Raw genomic sequence first — 24,917 nt, forward strand, 5'->3', positions numbered from 1 at the left:
CTGATGAGAGTGAAAATACAGAAATCCTCCACTAAGCTCAGTGACATTAAACCACATACACCTAGACCCAAGATCAACAGCTAGGCAGAGGTTTCATGTGGACACATACCATGTCTACAGTATGAGTAACATGGAGCACAGAAATTGCTGTTACTCATCATGTTTCAAAAACTACGGGGAAAAGAAAAAGGACTTGACATGGGAAAGTGGGAAAGTGTACGCAAAACAAGACAAAAAAAAAAAAAAAAGAAGGCACTGTTTGAGGCTGCAGAAGTGTACTGAAGGTGAGTTATATTTATTTCATTAAAATATACTTTAAAAACATACTGTGTAAAAGAATTAGGATTCTCAATAATTTATTATTTACATTAACAAATTCTGTTTGACTGTTATTCTATAGATAGAAATGAAAAGTCTGCGGAAGTGAGTTGTATCAGCTTCTTCAGGACCAAGCAAGCCTCTTTTCCAAGAAACATGTCCAAAAATGCATTTCTTTCCATTTCAGTCCCTTCAAATTAATATTCGCAAACAGATGGCAAAAAGCTCAATGAGAGGTCACGTTGGTGAGTGTTGAACACTCGCAGTGAGAGCTTGGAATTCAGGGTGCTCTGCAAGGGAGAGACCCCGAGGAGACTTTAACATTGCACTACTCAATAGCAAAGAGGCTGCAGGATCCAATCCTACTCTTGCTCCCACTGTCCTATCTCTGCTGAAATCCATGGTATTACACAACAAGGAGGCCTGCACCTGACCCCTCCAGGCAGATCTCAGAAAGCTGGACAACTCCTTGAGACAGGGTGGCAGTGGAGAGACTGTTTCTCCTACCACTGTAGGCACACTGCAGCTTATCATTCTTTCTCAGTCCAAACACAACATAAATCTCAGTGTCTTCCTTCCCATCCTCTGGGAAGAAATATGCATAGGGAATTATCTCTCTGATGTAAACAAATGTAAGCACCATTCACATATGCTGCTCCACATGAAAAGAAAAAATATAATCAAAGTGCCTGCCATAGCCTGGACCCTTCTTGTGGAGCAGCTCAGCTTTCCCATCGACTTTCCAGACTTCTGAATTCATTCAGGTACCAAACATCATGCACAGTTCCTTGCAATGCTAGTTGCTGCCTGCTTTACTATTCCAGGAGAGAGAGGTCGCCCTTCCAGTGATTATACAAAAGCCCATGATTAAAAGAAGTAAAGCTGTCAGCTCATGTGTTCTGTTTCCTGGAGGCACTCAATGGTATTTCTGACATCTCGTGTAAGGCACCAATCATCTGGTAGCCGAGCAAAAAGCCACCCACGAGATCTCCATTAAGCAACTGCAGAGGGAACTGACAAAGTTCAGCTGGTTTTCTTGTCTTCTTGCTTACAAAGCATAAAAAGTGTGGTCACGCCATCTGAGGAAGTTTCTGGTGGTATCCTAAAAGGGGAACTCAACTTGCACCACAAGGAGCACGGGTGACTTGTGCCTGCTACAGCACAAGTTTCTGACAGCTGCGTCAGGGTGGCAATTCCCACAGACACAGAAATTTCCTTGGTCCCCAGGAAGCTTCTGCTACCTTGCTTTCACAGAAGGTGAGTTTGTTGCCAGCAGCAAAGCAGACACCTCCTTACAAGATGTCTCCATTACCACACAACAGAGGACCACACTTTTAAAACCAGCTTTGTGGTGCTCTTGCTGCAGCTTCCCTGCTGTTGGTCTTGTCTGCGCAGCCTTATTCACAGAGATGCAATGCCAGAGATAGCAGAACCTATGGATGAAGAGGTTGACTGGATGCTGGCTGACTGCTCTTCTGAGCAGCCTCAGTCCAGAATGTCAGTCTCAAATGGGACCAGGTGGTAGTATGTCAAATTGGTGACATAAGCTGTTGGATCATCACTGTCTTCCAGCTCTGAGGTAAAGTCACTAACACTTTCGAACCTAAGGAGAGATGAAAAAAAAAAAACACCAAAAGGCATTAAGTCATTTAGAAAATCAAAGGAATTGGAAAAAAAAGTACTAAGGGAGTGGGAGAAGCACTTGGAGCTGATTCCATCCACACCTCCCTCTCCTGTACTCATGTGATTATGACTAAACCACGGGCCAACGAGAACCACAGTGTATGCAAGAAAGTAATCTTGTCACCCTTGACTTTCAAAGCTACTAGTGAGGAAGGAAGGAAGGAAACAGCAAGTGAGTCTTGGAAGAGTGAATCACGCAGTTGAAGTCCACATCCTTTTATTTTGTTCCCACAGCATGCGTCAACAACACCAAATGCCTCAGTTCTCACATAAAAGTGAAAAAGAAACTGCCTTTGTTTCCCATCTGAACTTGGACTCTCAGCCTTTCACTTCACAGGCACCTTCTCTGGGTCTGGCTTTTGTAAGAGGCCAAGTGTCTAACATAGGTAGGAAAAGAATTACAACAGGGTCCTTCCTCCAGAGTCAAGCTGTCCTTCCCATGGTACAATATTTAGATTTTGACAATAAAAAAGAATCTCCAAATACAAAAAAGTTTCCCAAATTTAGTTTCACTTGTTTTGGTATTTTCCTCCCCACTTCCCAACACCTGTTTCACAACCTGAACTTTTGCAAGAATTACCTACTGTTTCATACCTACTCTCAACCAGAAGGCATCGAGCTGTTAAAACCCACACTTCTCTCAGTTACATACATTCCATTCCAAGAAGGCTTGAATTTCTGCGGTAAGAAACTTTATCTTCTTCCTGAATAGCCTAGCAGTTAAAGGCAGTCACTGCAGGCCAAGGACTAAATTTCACCTCCGTTCTAAAAGGAGTTTGAAGAACTGTAAAGTTTCTTTTTCTCAAACTCTCTCTTTAATATTTTGAAAGAAAATTCATTCACTATGACAAAGTGAGAAAGAAAAAGAAGTAGAAACTGAAAAATTGCACAAGATGGAAAAAGAAATTCTAACCTAGCTCTCACTTTTAGCATTTGTCTCTAACACCTTTATCAGCCTAGCTGGCCTACTGCAGCACTCTGAATGTCAGATAAACACATGAACTTTAAAATAATTAATATTTAAAACTGCATCTCATCTACACATGAACTAGTTAGACTCTAGATAAGTGAAACAACTGCAGACATCCCTCTAACCTCACCCTAGAGGATGACCTAAGAGTTAAGTCTTTCAGAGGACCTGAAGAAGAGTGGTAGGGTAGACAAACAGACAAGGCTCCCACTCCCATCTCTTCCCAAAACTTTATTTAGAAGTATCATGGGTTATTGGATAGCCTGGTCTATACCTCCTGCAATGTATGGCCACAGTTCTGTCTTTTCCATACTCCTTCCTGGTCCTTCTCATCTCTTCTTTTTAAACTACGAGAACCAAAATAGAGAACCTTTTTTTTTGAGCAGAAACTCATGGATTTTCTCCCACTGTACTGTTGCTCTTCACTTTAAATGAAAGAGCAGTGAGACTGAACTTTGAATGTTTATTACCCTCATTCCTCTAGTCCCTCCAGGCTGTTTACTTGCCTACATGTGTGGGAATGTCTGCACAAGGGAGTTGACTTGGTTTGTTGCTAACACTTCACAGGTCACGTTGTGCTGTCTTATGGACTGCAAGTGATCCAGAAACAACAGATTATGAAATACTAGTGGGGCAGATAGAGCGAAGAAAGCAGAAGAGGAGTCAAGAAGGCTATTCAGATTCTCTTCTTTCTCTTATCACCAAAAAGTGACATTATTACATCTGAAAGGCTACACAGATTTTGTCGTTCCCCAGTCCCACTGATAGGTTACTACAAGCAGAATGTGAGGTGCAAAGCAGTAGAAGTCAGATCCTGTGGTTAAGCAGAAAGCTTTCCTTGCCACCAAAAAGGAAGTGTGTGTGTACAGCAGTCTGCAAAGCACTGCTCCAGAGTGCTCACACAAAACCAAACTCAATAAACCAGGACAATTTACCACAGTCAGCAGCTGTGTATGACACTAGTAGCCAATGCTTTTGTGCTGTTACCAACAGGTCTTTCTCTCAAAATAAATTCTGCAACTCTACTGTGGACCTTCAGATTCCTAAATGCCTGAACTGCTGCCCTTAATTTTTTTTCCTCCAAGTACCTTGACAGACACACTGTCTTTTGACAGAGCCTACTTCTTGTGTTGCAAGACAAAATTCTTTATCATTTTAACCTCTGCTAACGCAATAGGTTTGCTAGTCAGATTCACCAGGAAGAAGAGGGAACAACATAGAAGCTTATGGTTTGGACAGGCTTGCTAGCTAAAAAACTGGTGGTTGGGCTCAAAGAGTGAGGGGTGGTGAATGGAGTCAAATCTATTTGGTAGCATTTCACAAGTAGTGTTTTCCTGGGCTCAGTTTTAGGCCCAGTCCTGTTGAATATCTTTCTTGATGGACTGAACGTGGGAATCAAGTGCAACCTCTGTCAGTTTGCAGATGACACCAAGCTGAGAGGGAGTGCCAATGTGCTGGAAGATAGAAAGGGATCTAGACAGGCTGGGAGGGATGTTTATTACCTTCAGAGGGATCTGGACAGACTGGATTGATTGGCTGAAGCCAATTTTATGAGCTTCAACAAGACCAGGTGCCGGGTCCTGCACTTGCGTCACAGGTGACTCCACGCAGAGCTACAGGCCAAGGGCAGAGTGGCTGTAAAACTGCCTGGCAAAAAAGGACTTAGGGGTGTTGGTCAGCAGTGGCTGAACAGGAGTCAGCATGTGCCCAGGTGGCCAAGAAGGCCAATGGCATACCGGCCTGTATCTGAAATAGTGACTAGCAGGACCAGGGCAAGGATTGTCCCCATGTATTCAGCACTGGTGAGGCCACACTTCAAATCCTGTGTCCAGTTCTGGGCCACTCACAGCAAGAAGGATATTGAGGTGCTGGAGCCTGTCTGGAGAAGGGCAACAGAGCTGGTGAGGGGTCTGGAGCACAAGTCTGATGAGGAGCAGCTGAGAGGGCTGAGGTTTTTAAGCCCTGAGAAAAGGAGGCTCAGGGGAGACCTTATCACTCCCTACAACTGCCTGAAAGGAGGGTAGCCAGGTGCAGGATTGGACTCTTCTCCAGCTAACAAGTGACAGCACAAGAAGTAAGGGCCTCAGGTTCTACTGGGGAAAGTTTAGATTAGATATTAGGAAAAATTTCTTGACTGAAAGGGTTATCACACATTGGAACAAGTTGCCCAGGGAAGTGGTAGAGTCACCACCACTGGAAGTACTTAAAAGATGTACGTGTCACAGAATCATAGAATGGTTTGGTTTGGAAGGGACCTTAAAGATCATCTAGTTCCAAACCCCCTGCCATGGGCAGGGACACCGTCCACTAGGTCAGTTTACTCAGAGCCCCATCCAGCCTGGCTCTGAATGCCTACAGGGATGGGGAATCCACAATCTGGGGAACTTGTTCCAGTATCTCACAATCCCTGTCTAAAAATTTTCTTCCTAATAGCTAATCTAAACCTACTCACCTTCAGCTTAAGGTCAACCCCCTTATCCTATCACATGCCCCCATGAAAATTCCCTCTACATCTCTTGCAGGCCTCCTTCAGGTACTGGAGTGAATTTGCCAAAAAAGCAGCTTATCTAATACCACAGACTCTACAGCTGGCCTAGAAGACAGAAGTGCAATCAGTCTTTGCAGAGAAAGATACCTCTGTAACAAAACCAAAGCATAAGTTCAAATGCATTTATTTACCACCTTATTCTTCCAAAAGGACTACAGACTACTCTCCAAAAACCACACACAAAAGGACTAGTTACACCACATGGATGCTAAGCACACTGGCTTCACCACAGTAGTGGTGTATGCCATAGCACGGTGTACTGCCAATTAAAATCAGAGAGAAAATGAAGGAAGCAGAAAAAACCTATTTCAGAACAACAGAGTAAGCAACTCCAACTTGGAAAAGTGCTGTAATTTCTTTTGCAACAAGAAGCTGATGGGCAGGTAACCCAGGCTACCCAGCTAACCAGTACAGGGAATGAGGAATTCCTGCTGAAGCTTCAAGCACTTCTTCCCAAAAAATACAGGTTTGCTCTGCAAAATGTCTCACTCAAGTCCATCAGCAGCCAAAACCCAGAGTCATAAAGTGTTTAATGCAGCTGAAAGGAAAAAATTCCCATCTGAGGATATCAAGTCCATGAGGAATTAGCTCTGATTTCAGGGTAGAACACACCATAAATCCAATTTGACTGAGACTGAAAGGGAACAGTATAGGATTTGAAAGATTTTAAAGTTTCCTTTCTGGGCTAATAACACACATTTAAACCAACAGTATAGAAAATCTCTGCTTTTGAAAAAGGTTCAATTTTTACAAAACAGCTGTGCTACACTGGTTCCATTATCTCCTGGCTATTATGTCTTGGCCATAAAATACAGCTGCAGGATGGGAAAATTCAGCACCGTATAAAACCCACATTCGAAATTTATTAACTTCTTGACTCTTGACTTCACATCCTTTGGAAAGTTAAACTAAGCCAGGCTGCAAAAAGTCAGGCTGTTACCCTAGATTCATTTCTTCCACCACAGTTTATGGGAAACTACACCTAGTTTTTATCACATTACTATTTTCTGACCTTAACAGTCTCTGATTTCAATGGGATGAGAGTTAGATGATTGTAGATTCTGATCCCAGGCTGGTAAGTTTTGCTTGAGCTGGAGCACAGTTTTAAAATCAAAACTAGCTATAAATATTTTTTAATGATTTTTTAAAAAATAATCAAAGTAAGGCAGGAAAAGACTTTCTTTGGTAATTTTCTCCTATATTTTGTCACTCTCAGTACAAAGAGTGATCCACTGTGAACTATAACAATTTTAATTTCCAGGTATTGGCCTTACAGAATCACCTCTCGTGTGCCATTTCAGCTTCATTATTACAAGCTTATGAGCTTAAATGTCGTTAGCAAGGTCAAGGTTTAAAACACTAAATGATAAGTTAATAAAAAGACTTCAAGAATTTACACTAGAGCCAGACACACTTTTCAGCCTGACAAAATGTTGCCAAGCTCTAAACCTTGTTACAGACTGGCATTTCAAATACAACAAGACAGATCACTGCATTCAAAGATAAAGGCTCTGTAAGTCTTCCAGTATTCTCTTTCCTTCATTTAACTGACTGGTCTAATGAAAAAGTAGGTCAACATTTCTCATCAGAAATATTTAAATGGTTCACTACCTGAAGCTCATTCAAATATCAATGACCTGGTATGACAGAAATCTGTAGGAACATATTTCCATCAATACCCATCTGTGAATACAGTCATTCACGTAAGGCCTACATGAATCATGGAATCACAGAATAGTTGGGGTTGGAATGGACCTCTGGAGATCATTCACTCCAACCCTCTGACAAGGCAGGGTCACCCAGAGCAGGTGACACAGGAACGTGTCCAGGTGGGTTTGGAATGCCTCCAGAGAGGGAAACTCCACAACCTCCCTGGGCAGCCTGTTCCAGTGCTCTGCCACCCTCAACATAAAGAAGTTCTTCCTCGTGTTGAGATGGAACTGCTTGTGCTTTAGTTTATGGCCATAGAAGCCCTCCTGGTTACAGGTTTCTGAACCCAGAATACCCACATGCATTAGGATGCAGAACTTTCCAATGAAACCAGTCCAACTTGCCTTTTCCCTAAGGATACACACATACTGCACCAAGTCCCAGCTGAGCAGCTGTTGACCTTTGTTCAATTACTTTCAGGGATGTGTTCCCCTTTGAGGACAGTGTTTTGCTTCCCAAACATTCTACTACCCTTTGTAGCAGGATAGGCCATTTGTTAGGCTGTTTGATTTTCCAAGTTTGGGCTCAAACCAGCTCTCATCACAGTCACAAGAGAAAGAAATAATTCTGTTCTCCATTCGCAGCATCTCTACGGCAACCTCAGTTCTTTTTTCATACACAGAGGATTGATCACTTTGGGGTCAATCATTCCCCAATTTTAGCCACATTAACAGGAAATTGCTGTGAAGTGTTAGCAATCGGGCCCAGTAACCTTTAACAAGTCAGCATGACAGTTGTATCAGTCTGGCTCTTAGACAGACAATAACATTCTGCTAGGGGGGTGGAAAAGCTCCAGTGAAGGTGACAGTGAAGGTGACAGCATTGCTCTTGCTCAAATTCCACTTACAAATGTTCTGCTGAATCTACATCCAGGTGCTTCTCTTTTCCATTAGGTATACTGTGGTCAATGACTATTGTTTCAGTGTTGGCTAAACAGAATCCATTTGATCGCATGATTTCTGTTGGGAGAAGAAAGACAAAATTTTTTAAAAAAGCTGGAAAACAACTGTGTGTCACATGTAATTGACATGGCTATCAACTGAGATGTGTGCATGACATTGAAAATCTGCACAGGAAAACAGGAATGAAGAGTTGGTTTCACAGTTTCTTGCATCTGCAAACTGACAGTGCTCAAGCAATTTTATTCACCTATTCAATTCATGACACAGAGCATCTGAAGCAACTACCACTAGCAAATCATAACTGTATTTTTCTTAGACAGTCTTAGGCTTAAGCAGAAATAAAAAAAGGCATTAAAAGGGAAATGAAAAGTGACCTGACAAGCTGATTCAACCACCAACTCCAAGCTGTGTAAAGAAATACCATGTTTTACACTGCCCTTGATACTGCTTTTTTTTTCCTAACTGTGTTAGAAGCCTCCAATACAGAATATCTAAAGTTTACAACTAATTCCACTGACTTGCTACCATGGGGAGAATTGATAACTAAAGAACAGTATTTGAGAAGTTAATCCACATCTATGCTCTTTGGAAAGTCAAACTAGGCAAGTCACAAGAATTTCCTCTGGTCACACAATTTTAGATGAAGCTAGGACTACACAAAATAAACACACATTTCAAAAGAAATCAGCACTGAGTTAAGTAGGATAATTTGATCTGCCTCAAGACACCATGACCCTGTGTTACAGTCTTGCATTATCAGCACAACAAAAAATATTAGTCTGTGTCAGAAAATACGGTAGGCAGAAGACACACCAACAAATTTCAGCTATATATACAGTTCAAGCAATGAACAGGAGATGAGACAGGAGAGAGGAGGTAATTTTTGTTAACATTACATGCTTCTGCATTAAGGTAAAGCCAAAACTCCCTTCCATATTTTACTTGAGAGTCATCTTCGACTTTCATTCTGTATTTTACTGAAACTCATTTTAGCAGAATACATTTGGGGGCTGCAAAAACACTGAACCCCAGCAGAATCACAGTTCATATGACTCACTTTGAGGCAGCATTGTATGATTGTAAAGTAAGATTTACACCATGAATTCAAATTCAGCTTTTGAATCAGAGGGTGGCCCTTTCTCTTTTCTCCATCACCTACCACACTGAGCAGGACCATGCAGGGGACAGTTTGTTTTTTAAGAGAGAACAAAACATTTTTGCCTGCTTTTCCAAGACTGTGAACCAGGTAGAAAGCTACACTCTGACTAAAACAGGACTGTCAGTATTTTCCTTGTGTCCTTGACTTGACCTAAGAGTTACAGCATTTCACTGCTGCACGAACTGCTTTACCCATTATCATTTACTGCCATCTACTGACAGCACTGCCAGACACTGAACCATTTCCATTGTGCAACATCCAGATGAGGCAAATATCAATTAACATCAAATTTCCACCTATGTTCTTAGTAATAATGACAGCAATCACTTGAATGATAAAATCTAATTACCACAAGATGCTTTTGGATAGCTGCATAGGTAGGAGAATCTTCCTTCAGTTAATGAAGTATGATTAGGTATGATTGTCACTACCAACAATAATTTAGAATTAAAACATGCTATTATTCAGCTGAGATAGTTTTGTTTGTACCAAAGAAAATTGATACCAGTTCCTTGCCAGAAACTATAAACTTTGGAGGACTATGTAGTATTTCATTTCAATTAACTGTAAATAAGCTCCTCTGGTGACACAAAACCAGGAGATGCCATTAGCCTCAAACAAAGTGTTCCAGTATAGAAATACAAAACCAGGCACACCAGAAGCTCACAGATCTTTTGACAACGGTCACTAGCAGATGAAGAGAGGAAAGGCTAAAAGAATAGGCCAGGACAGGCTCTCCACTTTACCCACTAGCAATCTGTGGTTTAGGGACTTCTTTTGTCTTCACCTGTGACAGGTTTCAATGTACTTTTCCTCCACTTCCCTGTCTAACTCCCGTTTGAAGTCACTTCTGCTTTCAGTTTCACCATATCCTATGACAGTGAGTTCCACTCCTTAACTATGCTTTGTATGGAATCAAAACAATATTATAACCTTTCTTTTGTTTGTTTAAAGCCTGTTGTCTCTCAATGATATTGGATAACCTATAGCTCTTGTTTCATAAGAAGTACAGGGTAATTTACCTCCTTCTATTCACAGCTTTGTAGACTTCCTCATACCAGTCTGTCATCTCTTCTCCCAGGTGAAGTTTCCTTCTTTAATTAACCCCCTACTTAGAGAAGCTGTTGAACAACTTGACTCCTAACCCTTTATTTGCATAATTTTAAATTCTATTATATCATGAGATGAAGAAATCAAAATTCTGCATATTGTATTCAAGATGAGGTTATGCTCCTCTTCTCCATTTCTCCCTCCTTTCCTAATAATACCTAATCTACTAATAATAATATCTTGTAATATAATATATTAATAATTTATAATATTCTCACTGATATATAATATATCTCACATAATATTCTCACTGATATATAATATATCTCACTGCCAAGCCCATTGCTTGGCACCAAGCTTACATTTTAACTGTACTGTATCAATAGCCTGAAAATATCTTCTGCATTTTCCTCACATTCACTGCTTTGCATTTGTCAGCCTCCCATTTCACCTGCCACTTTATTGCCTGAATGCACGCTGCACAGTACATCAAGGAAGATTATATGTTCTATATCACAAAGCATTACTGAGAAGTACATTTTGAATTGTTGATAGAGAAATAATAATGGGAACAACAAATGAAGTAATTTTCATTCTTCAATTTTTGTGTCAACTGCAGGAAGTTAACAATTCTTACCTGATATTTTAACTGGACTTTGAAAGCTTGGCTGAATTTTATGGACATTGTCATTTTTTAGAACTTGGTCCAAAGGAGATCTCTCAAAGAATGTGAGGACAACTTCAGACCTTGAATACTTAAAAAGAGAGAAAGAAAAACAGACATCCATTTTTAACCAGTAGTTTGATTTGTCCCTCTTCTCCATTTCCACCCTTTCATAGTATGACAGAAAGACTTATTACAAGTGACAGCTTGGAGGCATCATTACACAGTTCTGGCATCAGCATTTCTCCAAGTTACTCAATAAATTGCTGCTTCTTTCAGAGTTTGGCAAAGTCCATCACATTCTAATCTGCATGAGAGTGCATGTCACCATGAAGGAGGAGTCAAGCTGGACTAAATTGGAACTTGGCTTACTCACCTTCCAGGGCATGTTTATAATAGTCTTCAGAAGCTTTTCCACTTCATTAAGTCTGGCTTCTATATCATGGGCTTCTTTTATTGTGATGAGCCCTAGAAACAAAGTAAACACATCATAAGCATAAACAAAAGCACACTTACACACACTTTAGCAGCCAGAAGCAGCCCTTCAGGAAGATGTGGAGCAACCTCAAACATGCCTTCCAGAAATGTATTTTAAACCAACTGATGATAAAGCGTGCACCCCAGACTGAGGTGGGTGTAGTTTACAAGCAGAGTTGCAAGCCTGACACAAACTCAGCTGTTTATGACCATATGTAGGAATTGCAAGACAAGCAGAAGTAGAACCACCTACTCCCTCACCCACAGTTTCACTACACAGCATTCCCAGCAGTGATAGTTAAATAGACCACTTTCTGCTTCCAAGAACCATTATTCATCCTTTTTATTCCTGTAAATAAAAAGCAAAAGAAAACCCAAGAAAACCAAAAGACACGTCCTACAGATGAGCAGGGAAAAAAACAAACACAAGCCAAACAAAAGGCATTGAGAGCAGTTTTGTTTTTTCTCTGACTGTAAGCCTCAGTGAGTGGTCCAAAGAAAATTTCTCAGTATCATGTTTTTCAAGTGCAAGATAATTGTTGGGATTTTTTTGCATCTATTCAGTCACCGAATTATCACAGTGCTGCAGAAGGGATTAAGACAGAATTTTTACTGCCCAATATCCAGAAGGATGCATTAAAATGCAATATTGAATTGCTCGGTATGGTGATCTTAAAAACTGATACCATATTTTGTATGTTTAACCTGCGGGACATCTGTAAATTTCCCCTCCTCTAGCAGACTGAAGGAAATACAGCACAGGTTAGATGCATGTACAAGGCATATGAAGAAGTAAACCCCAAAATCTCAAATCTCTCTAGTGGGTCATTTATTGCTGATACTTGCAACCTACTTTATCTAATCAAATCATCATTTAACTTCTGCATTTGTGCATCTTTTCCAAGGAGCAGGATACACTCACAAAAAAGAAATACCTAAGAGAAATTATTAAATATAACAAGCCACAATAAACAAACAAATGAAAAACCAAACAAAAACTGGAACAGGAAAAGACACAATAAATCAGAAACATCAAAACTAAAAATCTGCACAGCAGTCTGTGAGAAAGCACTTCAATACACTACAATTCTGTTAAAGTAAGTGTGTCTCCATCTTCCTATTTAAAAGACAAACGTAGAGCCATCAAACATGCAGAGTGTGGGAACAGTATCCACAAACAGTTTCAGTCTGCACCAGTCCTTCTTGTTTGCTACCAATGAGATACAATCCCACAGAAACTTTCCAGACAAAAGTGTGACTTGGAAACTGTCAGCTCTCCTCCAGTTACAGCTCTAAATAAAACAGAGATTGTCTCCAAAGCAACCGGGTTTACTTGACAGCTGTCCCACAAAAGTCCCCTGCTTGTCTAAGCCTTTCTCTTGCTCAACACTCTTTCATTTGGCCTGTTTGTTCAGCATGGTACACCCCAGTACAACTTGCCCGCTCTCCTGATAGCAGAGCCATGCATACCAGCAGGCACATAAGGGAGGTGGTGTGTGTCTTGCTTTGGCTGCTGTACACTACAGTCAGGTAGCTTTGCTTGGAAGTTCTCTGAAAGGCTGTAAATGTGAATAAACTCATCTGCATGGTCCACAGATTGCATACTAGCTGGGCTGTGCTTGGCATTACAGACCTGAATTGCAGACCAGCATCCTTCATCGTCCTAACTACGGGGTGCAGGCCTGGGTGGATCTGCTTCGCCCCTCCACAAATATTTTCCCATCCCACATTTGGATCAAGTTCAAATTTTTCAATGAAAGGGCTTTCATCTTCCCTAAAAGAAAGAAAAAGCTGCCAATGGCCCTACAGTTCAGACATCCATCCGTGATGTTAGAAACACGCTGCTGGGCCTGCTGCACATCCGAGAAAACAGAGCCAGCCACCCTGGTGCCAGCTGCCATGGGGTGCCTCCACTTCTCCTGCTGGTCTTGATCCACTCTGCATAAACACTGATACAGGCAGAGCAGAGACTGCCCAGCTGCGGCTCCCACCTCCTTGCTGATCCACCAGGGATTCAGCATTCAAATGCACACTCTCTAATCTGCCCTTGATCTCAAACCTGGCTCCTTCCCAGATAAGCATGGAACAAGTATTTTACCACGAAGATGGATGCTTTCAAACAAATGAAGATATTCAGAATAGGAGGGGGAGAAAAAACCAAAAAAACCAAAACCACCTCGGCAACAACCCTGAGCATTCATCCCATAAAGAAAACCAGCCAAGCGATCAGGATTTCTCTCATTAGTAATCAGGGAAAGCATCTGCAGCTCCACATGGCCTTTTTATGCTTCACCAAGAAGTCAGACAAGGCTGTCAGCCTGTTGCACTGTCACAGATCGCCCTGTGGGAGGTTTTACAGCTTCTTGCATTCACAAGGAATTTCCAGCCCTGGTATATTATCTTCTTCCACCTCTTGGAAAGACACCAGCCATGCAAACCCACACTCCAACTTGGAAACTGGCACAGAAGACTTGTAACATCTCACACCATAGAAACTGTTTCTTACTGAAGTTTTCAGTAATATCAAAACCAAAAAGCAGACAGTGTAGGAAGGAGAGTGCTACATCTGCTTGGACGGCTTCCTATATATGTGCTTAATGATTGCAGATGCGCAGCTTTGGGGCTTAAGGCTGCTGACCTTAAATGAATTCCCCATACAGGGAGTTCAATTTGGCCAGGCTAAAGCCTTTCCTTTCATACATCTGCAACCCAAACAAACAGAAACCACTTGACTGGCCTTAATATATACATGTATTTAAACCTGTAATTTCTTCTGCAATTGTCATGAAGTTTGTAAAGCCTTCATTCATCTTAATTCTACAAGTCTCTGTTTTTAAAAGTTAACAGATGCTCTTGTGGTTTTCAGTTAGTCATAGATCATGATCCCACAACCTGAGAGACTGCTCCCAACCCTAAAGCCATGTTAACCAGAGTGAGGCACTGCCTGCCCAAGCAGCCAGGAGGAGTGGACGTCCTGGTCCTTCCTTTCCACCCCTTTCAGCACTCTCTAACTGGCTGCTGGCATCAACCACAGCACCTATGTGCATGAGGAACTCTGGGGTTTCGCAAGGTAAAGTCTCTGGTGTCAACATCACCTTAAGGTGCTCCCACCCTCCCCTGCACCTCACTTCCTCTCCCACACCACAACACAGAGCTGCTTCTGCTTTGCCAGCACAATTAGGTGAGCAGCAGGGAATACCTCAAACCACTCCTGTCAAAGGCTTCACCTCAGGAAACCCCAGACTCCACTGAAGAAGCAAGAGACTGCAGGCGAGGATGCCCCATCCAAGCTCCTTTCTCACCCATGCACTATATCAGGTTTGAGCAGGAATGAGAATTTGTGCAAAGAAGGGTCACAGAAGCGCACCCAAGTTCCCAGACCTATTTTTCACTTTGTGGGGCTTTCTCTTTTGCTTGTCTTCTTTCTCCTGTTCATAAGATTTGTTGAGGTAGAAAGAAAGAAAAAAAAACCAAAAAAAAAGCCAGAGACTGATGTAAGATCTCCAGATGCTGGAAACGCCTGAACAAACAGACACAGAGACATGCCAGCTGACACTGCAGACAGAGCCCAGAATCCCCACCATACATTAATCCTGATACAAATGAACCAAAATGTGGATGCATCTGGAATGTGTGGAACCCCCTGGTCACATATGAAGCATCCATACAGCAGTTACATGTCCTGGGGCTGTTCTCTCTGCCCATGGGCCATAAATACGTGTCTAGCCTATGTTTCTATCTGAGGCTTTTACTACCCAAGAACCCTTACTCTGTTTGTTATAAAATAAAAATGAGACACCAGTAAAGCAACCAGTATCCTGGAACCAGTTGTGCTTTCTTCACTTTTTCAGTCATGCAACAGAGCTGAACTCAGAGCTGGGAAATTTGTTAGTGAGGTCATGGTGAAAAGCTGTTCTTATGCCTTTTTCTCAGCTCTGGCCCTTGTCTGGACTGCTAATGGAAAACATGCACAAACTCTTCCCAGGAAAACTTTGCTCTCTGTCTCGTTACCTGTACTGTACTTGGATAACTGGCTATTATTTCAAGTGATTTAAATGCTAAATAAACACCTATGTTTATAGGGTTTGAGGTGTAGTCCCGCTGTCTCCTTTTTCTTTGCCACAAACACCGCTGTCAAATACCACAAACTTCTAAGACCCCTTCACCCTGCACACAGGGAAGCCAACAGGCTGGGTGACAGGAGGGATGACACTGCCTAACTCAGCGTGGCACTCACCTGTGCCTGGGAGATTGCTTTATTTTTATTACACAGTCAGTGACCTCACTCAATCCTTTTGACATTTTCTCTGCCCCTTTCCAGACCGAGAGCCCCAGGCAGAGCCCTTAAGACTGAAAAGCTTTCAGTCTGAGAGCAAGCGTAGGTAGGAACTCCACGCAGAGCAGCATGTGTCTGGAAAAGTGTGGCACAAGCAGCACCAGAAGCCTGCAGCCTTCTTCCTGCCCTGGGTCCCTGGTGCCGGGGCAGCTGCAGGAGGCTGGGAGAGCAAGCCAGCAGCTGTGTACCTGGCACGCTGGCTCACAGCGTGGGAGAGGGGCCCAGAGCTGCACACAGGCAGGAAACGAGCTCAGCAGCAGAGAAGAACGATCTGAGAGCCAATTCCTGATGTAAACACATAAGCCTCGGTAGGGCTGTCCCATCACTGCTATGTGAGCCACCAAATCTGCAACTAATGACATTCTGAAAACCACAGATAATGCACCCCATGTTTCCCCCACAGGAAGCAGGACAGGAATTGCAGCATGTGCTTCATGGCTCATAATGAAATCACAGAGCATTCCTGACAGTCAAGAGTACACAATAAGCATTGTCTCAAAAAACCTCTAGTGCTTTCAAAGGAAGAATAAGTTCATGCCCAAGTCAAGTATGTATCTGTAATATCATGTCAATGATGACACACAGAAGCCTGTTTTTCTGGAGTTGTGTTGCTATGTACAAGTCACTATGTATATACATGATACTAGACTGTGGGCAAACCCTGTCTCTCCAATCTGAAGGACTACACTTCATGTTTGTGGTCAGGACAGAAGGAAAGAATGTCCAAGACATACCCTATTTTCTCAAAATCAGTGCTATACATACAGGAAGCTGAGCAAGAGCAGAAGCCAAGGTGTAAATACATGCAAGATGGAATGCCAATTGTCCTAAATGCTGTGTGTTTCAGTATGCACATGAAGATTAAAGTTGTATTGAGCCCCTCTCATCTAATTCTCTCTCCGTTCCCTACAGGTAGACTGTGGAGTAGATATCAAAGGGAAAAAAACAAGCAACAAATAAATCCAGAGAGAAATCCTACTGTGTTCTGCAAATCTACACTGCAAGAAAGATTTGAGGCTAACAGATTTAAATCATGAGTCCATCCCTCTCTCTTTGCATAAGATCCCAAGCAGCAGTTAGGGATTTCATATCTTTAGGGAAGACATATAAGTTGCCTTGTTTGGGAGACTGCTATTTTTCTCCCTCTCCTGACCAGACTTCAGTGGGAGATGTGCCCCTTTCCCCAGTTACAGTCTTCATTACTACTGCAGTGCTAAAACTTTTTGATCCTTTTCCCTCATTCCTCCTTTCTCTCAAATATGTTCTAAGCCCTGTGCACACACACAACCCAGGATGTCGATGGAGCAATAGAAGGAAGGTCCTAGTCATTAGAAAATATTGTTAAATAAAAGAGTCCAATTTGATTCATCCAAAGAAGGGCCAGGTCCAAAGTCAGCTCAGGCTGCTAGGGACCATATCCAGTTGACTTCTAAATGGATCCACAGACAGATATTCCACAGAAACATGCAGAAACTGATCAGGGCTGAAAGATGACAGACAACTCAGCCCCATTTTTTCTGCTGCTTTGCTCCTTTGCACTGCTTCCTACTTCCTCCCTGTGCTGGACTGGGTCTTCTCAATACCATTGCAGCTGTCATTTTCCCCTGCTTCGTGGCTACCACACCTCACTACTCCTAGCAGCTGCCCAGGTAGGACCCCTCCTCACGACAAACATATATTCGCACAACCTTGCCACCTGGGAACTACGGCATTAGCCACCTCAGACTGGATTCTGAAAAGGCCAAACCAGCTCCCATTAACAGCTGCCTCCTCTCTGATGAAGGAGAGGAGGATAAAAGATTGCTAGAAGGGCAAATGAATACTCAGGGGTATGTAAAGGCAGAAAATGAGAAAAAACCCAGCAAGAGGGGAAAGCTCGTTACACACACCTTTTCTTCAATAACTGCAGAAAAAAACACCACAGGGATCCCTTAAGCCCAAAGACTTGATAAGATCCAGAGGAGGGCAGATAATTACAGGCAATCAGGGATGTCAGATCTTCAATTACTAGAGACCAGGACTGTCACTTTTCTGTTCTCTGCCTGTTATTTATGCTGTCTTCTGAAGCATCTGGTTCTCATCACCAGAGACAGGGTCCTACAGCACTGGTCTGACTTAAGTCTGGCAGCTCTAGCAACTTATCTTTGATGCCTCTTGCCTAATTCTACAACCCCTCTCTCAGAGCAGACACACTTGCCTGTTCCCCTTGCGGAAAAGTTCATCCACCTCATGTGAGAAAAGTCACTACAGCCTTTACAAAGGATTTGCTATTGATGCAATATCACTGACAAGATCCATCTTGGTGGCATTACTGAGGGAGCAACTAAAAGGACACAGCAGAGCTGAAAAGAGGGGTGGGTGTAGAGAGGTGGACTTTTGACATTTATCACATTGTGCTGCCCTTCTTAAACTTGATGATGAGGACCAAAAAATTTTTAAAAAGGTATCAGTACACAAAATGCATGTGAGTTACTCCATATTTTCAAAAGTTCCACTAGGTAGTAGCAAACATATTGAAGATACTGAGATAAATCTGTTTGAGGGAGAAAGCTTTCGAAACCCTGTCCACACCTTTCTTCTTTTGCAGTTCATTTGAAGCAGATGCAGGATGGGGAGAAGTCTGTCCAAACAATTGTCTGACTGAAATCCCCAGAGCAAAATTGACTGTGACCCTGGCACACTCGAACACCCACGCAAAGAAAAGGCAAATTAAAGAAGAGGCAAATTAAAAGCTGAGAAACCCAGACCCTCAAGATGATGGGTTTTCCACATATTGTATTATTAGTTATGGGATCTCCCAGGATCTCTGGAATGGACAAGACACTTTTTGGTGGCAGAACACAGCAGACAGGCTTTCCCCATGGAGTTGCCTGTCTTGATGCCTGATGAACCACAAGAAAGGACAGAATGTCAAAGAAGCATGAGACAGGAGTGAACAACGCAGTCAAAACCTGATGAAAAATGCAAGCTCCTACAACCCTAAGTGCTGATTTCTTATCAGGTGAGAGCTGTCATGAAAAACACACCTCATTTCCATTCCTTTCCACCAAAAACTTCCCTGACACATTGCCTTGGTTCACCACAAAAATGTAACTTGTGTCTAGCTTAGTAACAACACAGTCAGCTTCATTTATCTCCATCATTACAAATGAACCATGAAATTCAGCTGATAAAAAAACAAACCCAGAAGCCACAAACTTAATTTTGGTTATACAGTTCTGCTAGAGTCTGATAACCAAGAGCTGCATCTTTTGTCTGCCAGACATAAGCTCTGAGCAAGCTCCACTAATGAACTGTTGACAATGTCAACAATGAAAAGAGCACAATAGATGCAGTGTATTTATCTGTATTGTCACAGCACCGAGAAACAGCTGCTGTCTGTGGAAACCACTATGCTGCTCCTGTAGAGCTCCCTCTTCTCATAAATCACACCCCCAGATGGTCTTGTAAACAACAACAGCAACGCTCTACTGCAGCACACAGAAAACTAAGTTATGAATGCGGCATTTACAAGCAAACATTCCTGGGCTGGCTCTTTGGGAACTGCCTTCTGTGTTGTGCACTTCCAATGGCAGCCCTGGTGGAGCTTCCCACTGCACAGCCACTTGGACAAGGATCACCTGCTTCCTGCAGGAGGATGCCACCCCAGGGGCAGGCACAATGCTTGGAGCTGGAGCTCAGCCTAGTCCCTGTGAGGGACCGCTTAGGTCTGCTGCAGGTGAAGTGACTGCTTCTATGCTATGAGGCAAAATAAAGGTGCAAGGTTTCTATAGGAAATCTCCACCAGTACAAGAAAACTTCTATGGATGGACAGAGGTTGAGCACCTGCAAGGTGGAAGGGAACAGAGAAGTTCTGCAGAGCCATAACCATGGGTGGCAGCACACTGGTGAGAGAAACCTGGAGGCAAAGAAAAGGAACAGAAAGCAGCTCATGGAAAGCAACTTGGAGAAGCAGAGAGGAAATAACAGAAAGGAGAGCAAGGGGAAAAAAGACCACAACAAAGCAGAATGAGTCAGATGAGGCACAGAAAGGAGGAAAATGAGAACTTTGGGAAGAGGGGCCCATCTAGCAATAAAATTAATCTGTCAGAGAGTTTCTGATTTGGCAGAGTATCAGAGCAGGATCAGGCACTACACATACCTACAATATGAACAGTTACTCTGGAAGAGCACCTGAGCCTCTGTTCTGACAGCAAAGGTAACAAACAAGTGCAGAGGAGGATTACCAGAAACCACCCTACGACTCCAAAGGCACAACAAATCCCTGTTTTGAAAGGCTGCTAATGTGCTCTTTTGGCTTCCTTAAGGGGCTGATTCTGCCCGCACTGCAGTCAGAGGCTAGGGAGGTGTGTGACTGCTGACTGCATTGAGCCTGGCTTAGGTTCTAGAATAAATCTTAGATGAGACCTCCTCACAAGTGGTATTTAGAGAAAATGGGGGGGGGGGGGGGGGGGGGGGGGGGGGGGGGGGGCGGGGGTGGGAAGGGAGAGTTCTTTTCCAGATTTATACCTCAGTTTTGGTGTCTATTTGGTCTGTTGCAACCATTTCTATTTCCATCAATTTTAAGTCAGCTTCGAAGTCCATAGCTCTGCCTTTCTCAGGAAAACTGATTAAATTCAAAAGTAGACTTTGTACAGAGAAACAGACAGTTTAGTAACATTCAGCTGTGCTCCTTGCAGGAGTGAATGAACCTGTGTTTTCCTGTGATCCTCTTTTGTACATTTGCCTAGAGCAAGGGACAGGGAGATTTCAAAGACAAATAAAACACTAGCAAGTTACTAGTAATATCAGAGTTAATGATACTTAGTCACTCTGCAGGTATGCACATATCTAACCTTGTTTACCAGCTTCCTAGTCAAGATGCCTTGTGTTGCTGAATGTCCTTGGCCTTTAGCATCATTGTACGCTCCAGATGCAGAGAGTGCACTCTGCCACGTGTTCTTGTTAGTTACCAAAGACAAGACCAAACCGTGGGAATGCCCTACTCCCCGCTGGGATCTCCCCATCTCTCATATCAAAGAAAGGGTAAGATGAACAGCCACTGCAGACAGCTACACCTCCCATCCTCTCCTCTGCAATCTCAAAGCACTCAGCAACTCCTACAAATAAGGAAGGGAGAGCATTGTGGAAGTCAGTCCGTGAGGATGAGGGGTCAAGAAAGGAATTGAGAGGATGGTTTCCTTGTGCTGAGCAAGAAAAGGAGCACACTCCTGCACAGCATGAACTCTCTGCTGAAGCCAGCAATAAAGGTAACAACCAACTCTTTCAAAAGTTGCTGACGTTTTTAAAATAACCACAAGCTTCATTCAAAAAGTTAATAACATCAAAAGCTCAAGCTTCCACTCTCAGTTGTACCCCTTAAATGTAACACGTTGCAGCTTGACGGAGCTGTAGGATAATGCCAGTCCTTTTAATGCTCCTTAGGCAAATCTGTGGGGACTTTGGAGTCCTTTAATGCAATGCAAATTTGGTTTGCAACACTTTATCACTTCCTCCAGATAAAAGGCACAGCTGATATTCACCTTCTTTAAGGAAGCCCAAGATAAACACACACACACATACAAATTCACATACATATGCAAATACATTTGTACATATTTGTATATATATACACAAATGTATATGAGTAAATGCTAACACACACAAGAATGGGCTTTTGTCAGGTGTTTTTATTGGGTTAAGTACACTGAGCTTCACTGTAGACAGCAGGATGTCTGCTTTTAAACAGGGCATTAAGAAACCATGCTTATCCCATGAATTTTGTAAAGACTGGACATGCCTCATGCAATCTCACATACAAAGCTTTGCATCACTGTCACTTAGTTAAATGAGATTTTTATGTTTCAACTTTGTCAAGTTATCAGAGGCTGTGGCCAGCCAATTTAAAATGTTGGTATGATGAAGTGTTCTTTAGGCAGAGAAGCATACTCTGCAAAGTAATTTTCTTTAGAGCAGGAGCAGCATAATTTTAAACAGAGAGTTGCTGAAATTGTGACGCACGCTGTAATTGCTTAGAAACTACTCCTGATTTTTATTTTGTCTCTGTCACAAAGTTAACCCCCACCCCCTCAACAAGCTAAACAGATCATAATCTACTCATATTAGGTTTCGATTTTTCAAATCCTGAATTGATGCTTTGCTCATTCCCCATTCTACTGAAGTCTGTGTGCCTGTTCCTGAGATAAAGGTAAGTCAAGGTTGCTGGCTCTAGGTTTTAGGCAGAGATTGAGCAACACAGGCTGAGGATACTTAATCTTTCCCAGTTGCTCATGCATGAATGGTGTATCTAGCTGGGACTGTCAAGTAAAGTCAGTGCAAGGGACTATAATTCCATCTGGCTCAAAACGCACAAATAATGCTTTGGAGAGAAGTGAAAAGAGTCGAATACTTTGCAAAGTACTACATCAGAATACTTCTGCTGGCAGGCCTTGAAACAGGAGAGGAACCATGCTCGCTTGAGACAGGCGCTGAGGAATGAGAGGGGCTTTACGAGAAGCAGCAGCTCCTGTATGTAACCAATGGGGAAGAGCACTGGGAGGGGCGGGAGGCCAAGGATCGAGTCCATTTGCAGCCAGACACAGCACACACCCCAGTCCAGCTGCCAAGCTACTCTTCAGAGCCCAATAAAGCCAACAAGAAAGACTACCGCCACCCTGGGACGTCAATTTTTAGTCACAGCGACTCTGGCAGGTGCTCTGCCTGCAGACCACAGGCAGGCTCGCTCTAAACCTACCAGCACCCTCAAAAGCCGTGGCTCAGGTGCCACATACACTTGAAGGCCAAGTTACAGGGAATTTATTGCCACTCAGCAGTAGTAAAAATCACACCCGCAGTTCTTTGGGTAGGACACACACGGTGAGTAACAAGCTTTTGCAGTACTTCACATCCCTACTCAGCCACAGAAATGCGTGAGGCGCTGTTTGTGCCGGCACACACCAGGGCTCAGAGGTGGGCGCTGGAACAGCCCCATTCCCAGCCTGCACCCAAGCTGGAGGAGACAGCCCCCTCCGGCACCCAGCCCTGCGAACATCCCCGCTCGCCCCCCGGAGGGAAAAGGGGCTGCGGGGCTGCGGCGGCCCCGGCTCCGTGCGCCCATCCCCGCCGTCTGCAGAGGGCACTCGGGGCCCGCCGGTGCGGCTGAGCTCCCGGGGCCGCCGGGGCCGAGCTGCCACCTCCCGGCGGCGGGCACGGGAAAGCCCAGCGGACACAGGCCAGGGAGAGGGCTGCGGCTCCCGCGGCACAAGGAAGCTTGGTGAGGGAAAGGTACGAGCGTTTTAATGTGAGGCACAGAGAAAACCCAAACCTAGCCCACCACCAGAGGTTAGGGATCTGGCAGGACCGTGGAAAAAGACCAGTCTCGCTATAAACACCTATCAGAAAACAACCTTGAAGAGGCAGCCCGGGAGAGATCGCCATTGGCAGGGCACAGAGCTCGCTGTCACACAGGGACAGCCCAGGAGTGAAGTCCGGTGAGTTTACACCTGTATGAGCGGTGGAGACCGAGTTCCGAGAACAGCAAAAGGCAGACACTCTGCAAGGGGTCCCGCTAGCAAGGCGAGAGGCTAAGTGAGAGCTGGGGAAAACTTTCCAATCCTCTCACAGATAAAATCATGCACAGAATATCGGTTTCCCCCGTTCCTGTTCAATGAAATCATTTACGTTGTAACTCAAACAAGTGGGGAGACTGGAAGTACTAGGCATACACCCATTTTCAGATGACTGGATTCTCCTCACCACTCAACATACTTGAAATACGTCGGAGTAGAACACGTAACTCCATCTAATACCCCAAATATTAAACAAACTAAACCCAACCCACAAGACAGCTTGGGTACATCCTGCTTCTGCACAGCAAGGCCTGAGCACGGACAATTTCCCTCGAGTTTGGTTAATCCACTTCAGAAACTGGAAGAGAACAGACGTCTGTCTCCACTGACCGCTGCTGCAATTCCCGTTTCTCAGAAGTTATGCGAGGAATTATGCCAGCTCCCAGAGTTACTCCGTCCCTTGGCAAGTGCCGCAGCCCTTTTTTCTTATGCCCTCTCGTTGTGGCAAACAACATACCAACACGCGGAGTTTTTTTCAGCTACACCCTTTTTCCTGCCAACCACCCCCCCCAGTCCTTCCTCGGGGAGCCCGGAGGCACCGGAGAGGGGCAGCACTAACGGGGATCCCTCTGTTTCCCCAGCCCAGCCTAGCCCAGAGCCGCGCAGCTGGAGACAGCAGCAGCGATATTGGTGCGGGGAGCCCCGGCTCCAAACGTAAAAAAAAAAAAGAGAGAGAGAGAGAGAGAGAGAGAGAGAGAGAGAGAGAGAGAGAAACACAAATCAGCACCCCGGGAGGAGTTTCCGACCGCAAAGCGCCCCCGCAGTTTTTCTGCCCCCCCCCGCCCCGTCCGGTTCTCAGCGGCTGCAGCTCCTCAGCCCCTTCCTTCCCTCCGCCGAGAGGGACCGCTCGCCCGCCCGTCCTCCCCGGCCACCGCCACCCCCGGGGCAGCGGCGGCCGAAACCCGCCCGCCCGCCGGGCAGAGAGCGCCAGCGCCGCGGAGGCTGCTCAAACCTTGGAGCAAGGGGGAGCGGGACAGCTCGGGCCGGTCCTCGGGGAAGGAGTCGAGGAGCCGCTTGAAGAGGCGGCCGAGGTCGGAGTAGCTGCGGTGCAGGTAGAGGATGTTGCGGTCCGACCACTCGGTGCGGATCTCGTAGAACTCCTCCTCGTCGCCCCGCCGGCTGATGATGAGCCGCCGGATGCCGTTCACCCAGCAGCCCCGCACGTACATGTTCACCAGCGAGGTGCCCTCAAACACGGCCGAAGCCATCCCGCCGCCGCCCGCACATCCCCCGCCGCCGGCGCAGGGCGAAGCGCACCGCCCCGCGCCGCCGTGGCCAACTTAAGAGGAGGAGGAGGAGGAAGGAGAGGAGGAGGAGGAAGAGAGAAGGGGGGTGCCACCCGCCGCACGGCCCCCCCGGCCTGGCCCTGCCCGCCGGGGCTGTGTCGCCTCCCGGCACTGGAGGGAGGCTCGCTACTGCCTCATAGACGGCGGCCGCGGCGAGGGGACGGCCCGGGCACCCTGCCCCGCCGAGCCCCCGGCGCCGAGCAGGAC

The 24,917-nt window shown here is 44.5% G+C and overlaps 1 protein-coding gene across 1 annotated transcript; it reads right to left on the reverse strand.

The window, feature by feature from the left end:
• Positions 1–274: 274 nt before the first annotated feature.
• Positions 275–24,917, reverse strand: PXDC1 (PX domain containing 1). Its single transcript, XM_066187478.1, has 5 exons — positions 24,377–24,917; positions 11,381–11,472; positions 10,978–11,095; positions 8,077–8,188; positions 275–1,921 (listed from the first exon to the last, which is right to left on the reverse strand). The coding sequence occupies exons 1-5, from the start codon at positions 24,630–24,632 to the stop codon at positions 1,804–1,806; spliced, it is 696 nt and encodes a 231-aa protein (XP_066043575.1). The 5' UTR covers positions 24,633–24,917; the 3' UTR covers positions 275–1,803.

The sequence above is a fragment of the Chamaea fasciata genome, unplaced genomic scaffold (assembly GCF_029207755.1).
Source record: "Chamaea fasciata isolate MVZ Bird 193981 ecotype frontalis unplaced genomic scaffold, bChaFas1.0.hap1 SCAF_1, whole genome shotgun sequence".
NCBI classification, from domain to species: Eukaryota; Metazoa; Chordata; class Aves; order Passeriformes; family Sylviidae; genus Chamaea; species Chamaea fasciata.